The sequence below is a fragment of the Plectropomus leopardus genome, chromosome 24 (genome assembly GCF_026936395.1).
Source record: "Plectropomus leopardus strain MGB_pleo_1.0 chromosome 24, ASM2693639v1, whole genome shotgun sequence".
NCBI lineage: Eukaryota > Metazoa > Chordata > Actinopteri > Perciformes > Serranidae > Plectropomus > Plectropomus leopardus.
This window is the reverse complement of record NC_142199.1, coordinates 14,421,580-14,432,001: the sequence shown is the minus strand read 5'-3', so window position 1 is coordinate 14,432,001 and position 10,422 is coordinate 14,421,580. Positions and strand designations below refer to the sequence as shown.

Below are 10,422 nucleotides of genomic sequence, written 5' to 3'. Positions count from 1 at the left end.
GTAATTTTCTTGTTACCTTTACTAATTTCTTGAAATTTTTTGGGACATTTCTTGCCAAGTTGGTCATTGCCTTTTCCCCCATGTTTTCAAAAGAAGTCAAACCAATTTTCGTAGGTTTAAAGGGTCAAATAGCTTATGAAAGGCATCTAAATGCAACCCAAGAAAACTGATGTCCAAACAGGTTTCAAAAGGTTAAACAAGAAACATTTTTGGTTTCTCCCATGTGCAAAATGCAAGAAAATGCAAATGTAACTAACTCACCACAGCCCAGTGAGGATGCTGTTTTCGGCCAACACCACAGTGTAGTACGCCACCATCCTGTACCGCGTCCGGCCCTCCTTCACGTTAAACCAGCAGAAGATGTACACAATGCCGACCACCATGTTAAAGAGCACCTCTTCCCACTTGGACATACAGAAGTCGGTGCCTCCGTGCACCACCCAGAAGGCCATGGCACACCAATGGACCACCACAAAGATGCCAAAGTAGATGTGGAAGAGGGAGGCGAAGAGGGCGAGCGAGAGGACGCGAGATGAGATGGTGAAGAGGCGCCAGAAGAGGTGCAGCAGCGCCCCGCGGTAGCTCATGCTGCGCTGGTCGTCACGAGAATCTCGCAGCAGTTTGTGGTAGGAGGCCAGAACCCAAGCGAGAGACAGGAGGGAGCCCAGGGAGGAGATGCCTACAGAGGAGGGTTACAGAGGTGGAAGTGAATTAATCAGAACAAAGTATTTTCAAGGTTCGTGAAACAAAAAGCACACCGGCATAAAATTATCACGAGTCAGTGGGGGTGTTTTGTGTAATAATGTGAGCACGTTCTTAAATAAGAGGTGGTGTGTGACACGACAGAAACATTTGGTACTGACACCTAATGGTATGAGTCTGAAATAAAAAGTTATTTTTTGATGTCCCAGCTGCTGTTTGCATCCACCCCCTGTGCTAGTCACATATTTGCATTTAGGTAGAAGGTGTCCCAAAACTCCAGAGTGATAGAGATGAATAACACCAGTGGGTGGCCGCCTGGATGATGCATTTCTTGGATGAATAAGGGAGAGGAGGCTGATGGAGTTTGGCTATCACATCCCCCGGACACCTATGATTGTGCTTTCTTTCCACCTGAACAAAAAAAAAAAACACTGTGAAAATCTAAAACGCAGCACCATCTGCAGCCACAAATTACAGAGCATGATGTGTGCAAATTGCTAATTACTGTTTGTGCAGCTGCTGATTTGTATGTGCTTTGTGGCTACATGAAAACATGGTGTTATGTTTGTTAATGTGGCGGGCAGGGAGTCCATGGTGTTCATGTAGAGCTGGTCTCTCTGGCTGTTTCAGATTTGCAGTGGTCTGAAGAACTGAAGTCCGGTGTGATCTGTGCTCCACCTACACTGCAGCGTCTCGGCTCGGTTCTCCTGGATCATGATGCAGAGCTGCAAGACCAGCTGAGGCGCAGATTCCAGGAAAGTCTCCAGCAGCCGCAGCATGTTGACGTCTGCATACTCAAACATCATGGCCCAGTACCAGCGACGCTGGTGCTCCTTCTGCCGACGCGACATGATGCCCAGATACAGCGTCCTGATGTACCTGCAGGGGGTCAGAGGTAAGGTAATTAGTCTTTAAACTATACATTTTTTCAGCCTGTTGTTTTTATCATTCACACCATTTTTCATTTATTTTCTTTCTCACTTCTTGTGGGTATTACTTAGGTATAAGGACTAATACCAACATGTCAAAATGCTCTTTTACAAGTAAATGTTCTTCATTTAAAAATGTACTTATCTTAAAAAACAAACAAAGCATGCTAAACCCTTAAAATTACTAGAAATAAATCTTAAAAACTTTTAAAAAACATCAAAATGATGATTTTTTTAAAAAAATAGTAGAAAAAATTTAAAAATATGCCGCAGCTCAAAAAAATAAAAAACAGAAAAAACACCAAGAAATCCTCAAAATTATGAAAATCACCTAAAACTCTAAATTATCAAAAAAGAAAATAAATCTTGTCAAAATAAAGTCCTCTGCTACTTTCATGTTTTTATTGAGGGGACAAATACACATGTGCTAAATACTGAGGCAGACGTATGCATTCTCCCTGAAATCTACACAAAGAATTAATTGGCTCCTATTGGCTACTTTTAATAATCTGCCTTTCCTTCATTTTCTCAAAGATGCTGAAAAATTGCTATTCTTCAATATACAAGAAAGGAACCTGAATATACTTTGGTTTTGTCAAGTGGTTGGATAAAGAAATTTGAGTGTGTTACCTCTCTAAATTATGGTGGCTAAATTTCAGGAAACAATCAGCTGATGAATCCGTGATGAAAACATAAAATCAGTGGTTGTTGCCCTAATGCACATGGTACAGTACCATGGTACCCAAACATAAAATATCAGAAATATCTTTGTAATGCAACTCTGGCAACAGAATTAAAAGCTATTGCCCTGCTGAACTTTTGCTATAAATACTTTTAGTTTTCATTATAGTCTGATCGTTGATAGAACCTCTTTTTGAACAAACAACCATGACATAATTCCAATCCATACATATTGAGTGAAACTACAGTACATGTGGGTGGGATGTAGGCAGTGCTTTCAATTAAAATGCCTGAGGGCACTCACAGAGTGTGTGTGTGTGTGTGTGTGTGTGTGTGTGTGTGTGTGTGTGTGTGTGTGCGCACGAATGTGTACATGCACGTGTATCCAAATGTACTCTAATGACACCCTTCCTCTTTCCTGTGTGTGCATCTCGACTATATGTGCATAGGTGTCATCGCGTGTGTGTGCATTTGCTCCTACATTATGCATGGCTCTGTATGTACGGCTATTACATCCTGTTTGAAACATACAAGCTTAACGCACAATACATAAATAATGCAGCAACCAAAGAAAAATGCCTACATGTGCATGCACACCACTCACATGGTAGACACGTTCATATCAGTCTGTCTCGATGCAGATGTCGGGCTTGCAGAGGCACGTGAGCTATCCAACATGGGAGCGTTTCTCGCTCATCAACAATCTAGTGCAGGGGTGTCAAACTCATTCTAGTTCGAGGGCCGAACACAGCACAATTTGATGTCAAGCGGGCTGGACCAGTAAAACCATTAGATATTTTGCAGTTTATCAAACTCTGATACATTAAAAATGCTTGATTTATGGTATAGGTGTAGTTTTAGACGCCCTAAACTCAAATATTTCAGTTATTGTCTGGAATTTGAAATCTTTTTTTTTATAAAAGCGCCACAATTTTCAGATTTGAAGTCATTTCAACTTTCCAAATTTATACACTTAAAATGCTTGATTTTTGTGTCTGTATATCGTCAGAAATGTACCAGTCAGTGTCAGGAATAATCTGTCTATTTTTTATTCCCAGCAACCCCCAAAAAAATCCAAGAATAAAGACAATTTCCTCACAATTTATTGGTATTTACTTTTTTATTTTTCAGAGATAGATAGAAAGTTGGTCTCTAGTATTAATGATTTCTTTGAAATTTCACGCTTTGCAGAGTCATCCAGAGGGACAGACTGGACCCTTTACTTTAGCAGGTCGGCCTGTTGACCGTATGTTTGACACCCCTGTACTAGTGGCATGGTGAAGAGAGAGGAAAGTTTTGCAACATGAAAACTCCAGTCTGAAACGTGTTATCATACTGAGTCACAAGTTGTGGACCATGAACAACCTGCAATGCGCAATGGGTATAATATTCTCGCTGGACAATCCAAAAATGCTTGTCTTAGACCTATGAAATAAACCTACAGACTGAGATAATCCCGTGCTGTCAGAGGAAATCCTTAAGACTTGAAAATCTCAAACCTCACACAAATAGTTCTCTTTAACTGCAGCATTTGAGCTAACTTGGACCAGCCTCATGTTACCAGTAAGGTTCTTATCTTTTGTAAGGCCTCCCAACAAGGATATGTAGTAGTCAGCTCACAGAGGACTTTAATGGCAACATTTACATTGTTTTTTTGACTGCAAGGTCAAGAGTGGCACCAAAAATGCACTCAATTCCCAGGTTGAGTGGAGCCCAGCTCGCAACATTGATAAGGAATGAGCTCACTGTCCCAATGGGACGAACAGTGCTCTGGATGGACTCATTGGCGGTTGTAAGGTGGCTTAAATCGAATTCCTGCAGGTTTAAGGTCTTTATCTTAACCTGAATTGCTGAGATCCAGGAGCTTACTGACTCAGAGACCTTAAGATATGTCCACTCAGAGGGAAATGCTGCAGGGAAAGACTGACTGACCTAGCAGAGCCAAACTACTCTTCCTATCTCCTGGGTTTGATGGGGCCATGGAACTGCACTCATCCACTGAATTTTTTGGCAGAAATATGTTGGATTTTGTGGATTCTGCCAGGTTGAGAGGCCAACAATTGGCACCAACACACCTGGATATCGTGACAAGACTGGACTCAGTCTGTTACTGTCTGGCCTATTTGTTGCATCATCAGTCTCCCTAGCTCAAATGACCATGACAGGGCTGTAGAGGTTAAGAATAAGCTTAAGCCTTGTCCACATGTACACAGATTGATTTGAAAATGTAGCTTTTTTTTGGCCTTTTGTCCACACGCAAACATAATGTATGTGTGGCACACAGTGAGGAGAGGAAAGTTTCTCCTGCTGGAAAACTCTGATGTGGAACTCTTTATCCTTCCCATACATGGCAGGTGACGCTTCACTATGTGTTCAGGTTATTTTATTCTGTTTCACCCACCACAGAAAGCATACAGGATAAAACAAGACAAGATAAAAAATATAAGATAAAACCATTAAAGTGCTCTAGTGCTTATCAAAATGTTAAACAAGTAATAAATACCAATAAAAACACTAAACTACAAAACCAAACCCTAGAATAAAAACAATGTATAAACTATGAATAAATAGATCATAAAAACAGGCTCCAAAATGAGCTGGTGCACTTGTGTGCATTTTTTCTACAGCTTGTTTACCAGTATGATGGCAGCTGGAACAAACCTGCTTTTATAGCGCTTTGTTTTACAACTTGGGACTAAAAATCTCTGTCCAGAGGGAATAAGCTGAAACTCATTGTGCAAAGGGTGCAGCTTGTCATTTAAAATGGTGTTTGCGATCCACTGTAACTGTCTAGTATACAGCGAGCAAGCAAAACTTAATTTATAGAGGACATTACATTCCAGGTGGAAGCACAACTTTATGCACATAAGGTGAGGTAAAGGTGGCAGGCACTCAAGAAAGCCATCAACTGACTACAAAAGTTAAAAAAAATCCATTAAAATAATATAAAAACTCATAAAATAATAATTAAAATGAAGAGTAAACCACCAACAGACACAAATAAATGTCATTCAGAAGAGAGGATAATACATATGAATTAAAAATGAATAAAATACCTAAAAATAGAATGAAACCAACAAAGGAGTAAAATTAAAACACACAGAAATAAACTAATATGAAATAAAATATTACTTAAAGTCAAACCAGACTACTGGAATGAAACCAAGGAAAAAGATAAAAAATCTATTAAATAAAAGCACAATAAAATAAGGTCATCATGGTTTCATCTCCATGGAGGTAGAGCAGTTTCATCAGACAGTGTAGTCGCTGGTGCCCCTTGTTTTACACACAGCTGCATGATTTTCTTGGAAGTTCAGTTTTGAGTCAGTGATTGTCCCGAGGTATTTGTAAGATGCTACAGTGTGGGCTGATAAGGTTTTGAATCTAGGAAAATAGTCTGTGAACAGAATTGCCCGGTGATGGCCATGACATGCTGACAATTTCTAGAGCTGCCTCAATAATCTATGTTTTTTCTCTCTCTGCACTCTGGACTTGCTTTGCTGTGCTGTATGTTATTGAATTTACTCTAAAGAGTGAAAGCTATTCACCCTGACTTCCTGTGTTTGACTGACGGATAGAGGGCTTGCCTACATTTCCCGACATATCCTTATTATTTTATTCTTCATATATATTATGTTATTGCTTCTAAACAACCATTCAAAGCCACATTAAGTGCTTATGTTGCTTTTAGATAAGATACAAACACCAAAACGCTGTTTGTCCTTGACTCAATAACAGTGAAGGATAAATAAGCAGCATAATTTGTTTGGCTTTCTAAAAATCCATAATCAGGAAGTCCTTGTTGGGTTTAAGGACTGAGGCTTTGTTGTGCAGTGAAGCAGGCGACCCTGTCAGCCACTTAACGCCCTAACATGGAGGGATGTGTTTTCAAACCATATGTACCAAATACAGTAGATCCTCCACCCCTCCACTCTCACTCCTCCCCTCGCTCTCTTTTCAACTCCCATCCCCCCCTTTACCCATTGTGCATGTGCAACCTTTTCTCCCTCCTCCTCCTCCTCCTCCTTCTTTCCACAGCCTCTCCATCTCTAAGCGATCTGTCTCAATCAGGCTGTACCATTTCCTCCGCTTCAAACACACCCTCCCCTCCTTCTCCTTCTGCCTCCTTCCCATGCCCCTTGCACTTCCTCCAGGTGGGAGAGTCCATTCTGCAGGCTGAGGGGGTGATTACTGGGTGGGGTGCAGGGAGTTAGAGAAGGGATATGTGAGTGGAGGGGGTTGATTTAACCCTAACAACAACAGTGAGGTTGAAGCAGAGGAGCTGAGTAACACAGCGGGATGTAAACACACACACACACACACACACACACACACACACACACACACACACACACACACTCTCTCTCTACTCTCCCTGCTGCCCGCCCAGAGGCAAGCGGACACCATTAAGGAGTCTTCTTGGAGAGAGGGGTGGAGAGGGAATGGGAGTGAACACTGTACTTCTGTAGAAGGCTAGGGGGCTGGAGAGAAGCTAGCACACTCCTGCTACTACTACTACTACTACTGCTGTTAAAGCTACACACACATACACACACACGCATGCACATGCACACGCAAGTATTTGAAGCAAGACTCAAGGAGAGCAAAATAACCTACAGTTTCAATAGGAACACCAGTGTGTGTGTGTGTGTGTGTGTGTTTGTGTGCAGAGCAAAAGGGTGCATGTGTTTCTCTGCTTTTCCCGCCAGTGCTTTTAGCACTACAATTAGCACCTTCCCTTGTCCAAGTGTGTGTATATGTATGCATGTGTGTGTGTGTGTGTGTGTGTGTGTGTGTGTGTGTGTGTGTGTGTTTGTTTGTGTTTGTGTGTGTGTGTGTGGGGGGGGTGTTGCCAGAAGCGCAGATGCTTTTCCTCTTTGTACTCTCCATGCATGCTGACACTCATGGGAAGGGCCGTGACACCGTTTTTCCACCGGTCACACACACACACCCTGACTGGCACAAGCACACACACACACACACACACACACACACACACACACACACACGTACACACGTACTTACACATTCACACATACACAAAAGTGCACAAATACACGAGCAGCCCTGACTTCTCTGTTCTCCAACTATTGTGAGGGATCCTGCTGTCCATGGTGCTGAAAATATTCAGCACCATGGACAGCACCTCAGACCGGACAACACCCTGTGAAAGTGTCTTATAGATTATCTTTAGTTAATATAGAGTGTATAGAGCAGGGATACTCCACTTGCTTTGCTTGGGGGCCACTCTGGCAAAATGACTGGAAGCCGGCTGCAGTCACAGTAGCCTATACATGTTTATAGGATTTTATGTTTCTTGGATTTTACGATATTCCTAGGGTTTTAGGACATTATGGGCTTAACATTGACCTCTGCTGTTTTATGCACTCTGGTACCTTATATATAATAACAGTACAAAAACAATTTCCAGTGTGAATTGCTTTACTTTTATTGTGAATTAGAAAATGGTTAGATGACCGCCCGGCACCCTACATGGGGCCAGATTTGGCCTGCAGACCATAAATTGAGTATCACCGGCTTATGTTAACATAATATAGATATTATTAATATGTTGCGCCCCTCTCAGCCATAAATTCTGCTCTCAACTGGACAGTATGAGCTGCAGAATTCACTTTTCATAAGTTGACCCATAAAAGAAAAGAAACTCAAAGAACTCTGTGAAAGTGGGATCACTGTCTCTCTGACTGTCTTACTGTGTCCCCCTCACTGCCTCTCTGACTGTCCCTCTTAATATCTATCTGCCAGTCCCAGATAGTAACTGAAGCGTTGGGGAGGTCAGAGAGAGCCTTTCCCTGTCCCACTCTCGCTCTTCGTCTCCTGCCTGTCAGTGTGAAGCAAGCTTTGCTTTCCTCTATTTACATGGAGGAGACACGCCGCTCTCCACATTAGGGACATTAAGGCTGGATTGCACCACAAGAATTAACTTTTAAACCAAGATTAAATCATGGTTTAAGTTTATTATTAAGTTTTTTAATTCTGTTGCAACAAACTCAAAAACTAGCTTCAATTTAAGAAAGAATAATTTAAACCTTTAAACTCTTCAAATCTCAGTTAAGTGTTTACTCTTAACCCAGATTAAATTAGTTCTGTTCTGTTGCACAAATACTTTAATCTCCAGTTTAAACTGTGATCCAGGGTTAACGTTAAACTTACTGTGAGAAGGTTTAACTTTTAAAGTAGCTGCCTTTTGGTATTAATTGAGCAAAATAATCAAGTTCCTCAAAGAAAGTTGTGACAGAATCAACACAATTGATTTTATGATGATGATAAATGGTTCGACTTTCTTTTTCACTCACCAGGTGCCGACAGCATGTTGATTATATTTGTATTTATTTTTTTAAGTACATTTTTGTGTTTTACTATTTGAATTTCAACATGATGTTTGTCCTCATTCACAGGGTTCCTGCAGACCCTTTAAAAGTCTTGAAATGCATTGGATTCATTGATCTAAAATTAAGGTCTTAAACTTAATTCCTAGTTAAAAAATCATAAATCTAACTTGCCGTAAGTGTATGAACCCTGGATTAAACTCAGTTAAAATTCTGTTTAAAGACATAAACCTGGCTCATTTTAAAACGAGATCTGCTAAACTCTGATAAGAGCTACTCTTCGATTAAATGAATCCTTGTTGGTGCATCCCAGCCTGAGTGTGTGAGAGAGAGAAAGATGTGACAGAGGGAGAGATAAAGGGAGGTGTGACATGTTGGGATCAGGTGTGTGTTGTTTGAGCCCCCCTCCCCTCCCCGGCCCTACCTCCACACTTGTCCCAGCTGGAGGATGTGTATGGTGGCCTGCCACAGCCAGATGGTGGCCAGCTGCAGGCGGTCCTTGCCGGGATACAGGCACCCCAGAGCCACCGCGCCCCGCTTGGTCAGCCCCTCCACCTCCCCGAGCCCCCCGCCGGTGTAGTCCTGTACGAACCAGCGGAAACTCAGAATCTGGACCAGCACGGACGGCACCAGCACGAAGAAGAGAGTGAGGCCGAACCAGAGGTAGTCCTGCCTCTGGTAGTAGTCCATGGCCAGGCACAGGTCCGTGCCCACGTCCCAGAAGAAGACGAGGAGGGCGAGGATGATCCAGAGGCAGTCCAGCCACAGCTGCTCCCGGGGCGGGCAGTGCGTCTCCCGGACACCGACCCCTCCGACAGGCTGGCCCCCTCCGAGCATGGAGCCGAGGCAGGCGGAGCGGCAGCCCCAGTAGCACGCGGAGGAGCGGCAGCACTGACAGATGTGGATCGCGGCGGAGTCCAGCGGCTCCTCAGCGTCAACATCGTACAGCTGCGCGAACCCGCCGCCGCCGCACCCGACCCCGGCTTTGCCGCCGTCCGACTGCGCGGCCATGTTCCCCTTCCCGCTCCTGCCCTCCTGTGATATGCACGACAACCGCACCGTGGTGCTTTCTCGCGGGGCGCGGATACCACGTCACTTCCCAGATACCTGCTGTCCCCTTCCCTCTCGCGCCGCGGCGACTGCTGTGTCTCTTTCCCGCCCGGGGCGCGAGGAGCCATCAGAGCCAGCGGCCGCAAGACGGCGGCTCCCCTTCCTCCTCGTCCGGTCGAGACACCGCCACCGGGCGCTCACGAGCAGCAGCGGAATCCGTCCAGCAGCCCTGCATCATCCCGTCCTGCGCGCGCGGTCATCTAGGGCGACGGGAGGCTATGACGTAATGCATCTCCCGCTGTTCTTAAGACGTGTGAGAGGATGTGTGTGAGTATATGTGTGTGTGTGTGTGTGTGGGCGCGCGCTGGACTCCTGACTATTATCTAAAACCACTTCTAGTATAAACCTTCCTGATCAGTCAACCTGAGGACCTCCGACTCCCGCCGCTCATCCCGCCCGCACCCAGGCTGCAGGTTCCCGGCATCAGCTGCAGCCTCTGTCCGCTCTGCTCCTCTCCGCAGCTCCAGCCCTCTGCAGCTCCTGCTTCCCCTCTCCACTCTCTCTCTCTCACGCTCACTCCGCCCTCTACCGGATAAGAGCCTCAACCCCGAATTCACATCTGTATACGCGGGCGTGTGCACGTGCATCAAAATGTAAGGGTCTTGCAATATGCTGTATTGCAGTGATACTCAAGTTATGGCCCGAGGGCC

At 44.1% G+C, this 10,422-nt stretch overlaps 2 protein-coding genes across 4 annotated transcripts in view; one reads left to right on the top strand and one right to left on the bottom strand.

The window, feature by feature from the left end:
* xkr6a (XK related 6a) overlaps positions 1-10,422 on the bottom strand; it is a 19,577-nt gene extending 9,155 nt beyond the window's left edge. For both annotated transcript variants that reach the window (XR_015775812.1, XM_042512860.2), the window contains exons 1-3: positions 9,087-10,422; positions 1,385-1,581; positions 262-679 (exon numbers count right to left, since the gene is read on the bottom strand). Coding sequence is in view for 1 of the 2 variants with exons in the window: in XM_042512860.2 (XP_042368794.1) it covers positions 262-679; positions 1,385-1,581; positions 9,087-9,673 (1,202 nt within the window). In the remaining variant the exon portion in view is untranslated. The remainder of the gene's footprint in view (positions 1-261; positions 680-1,384; positions 1,582-9,086) is intronic.
* The window catches only part of gckr (glucokinase (hexokinase 4) regulator), a 28,668-nt gene continuing 19,707 nt past the window's right edge, over positions 1,462-10,422 (top strand). For both annotated transcript variants that reach the window (XM_088074159.1, XM_088074158.1), the window contains exon 1: positions 1,462-1,597. The gene's annotated coding sequence lies outside the window, so the exon portion shown is untranslated. The remainder of the gene's footprint in view (positions 1,598-10,422) is intronic.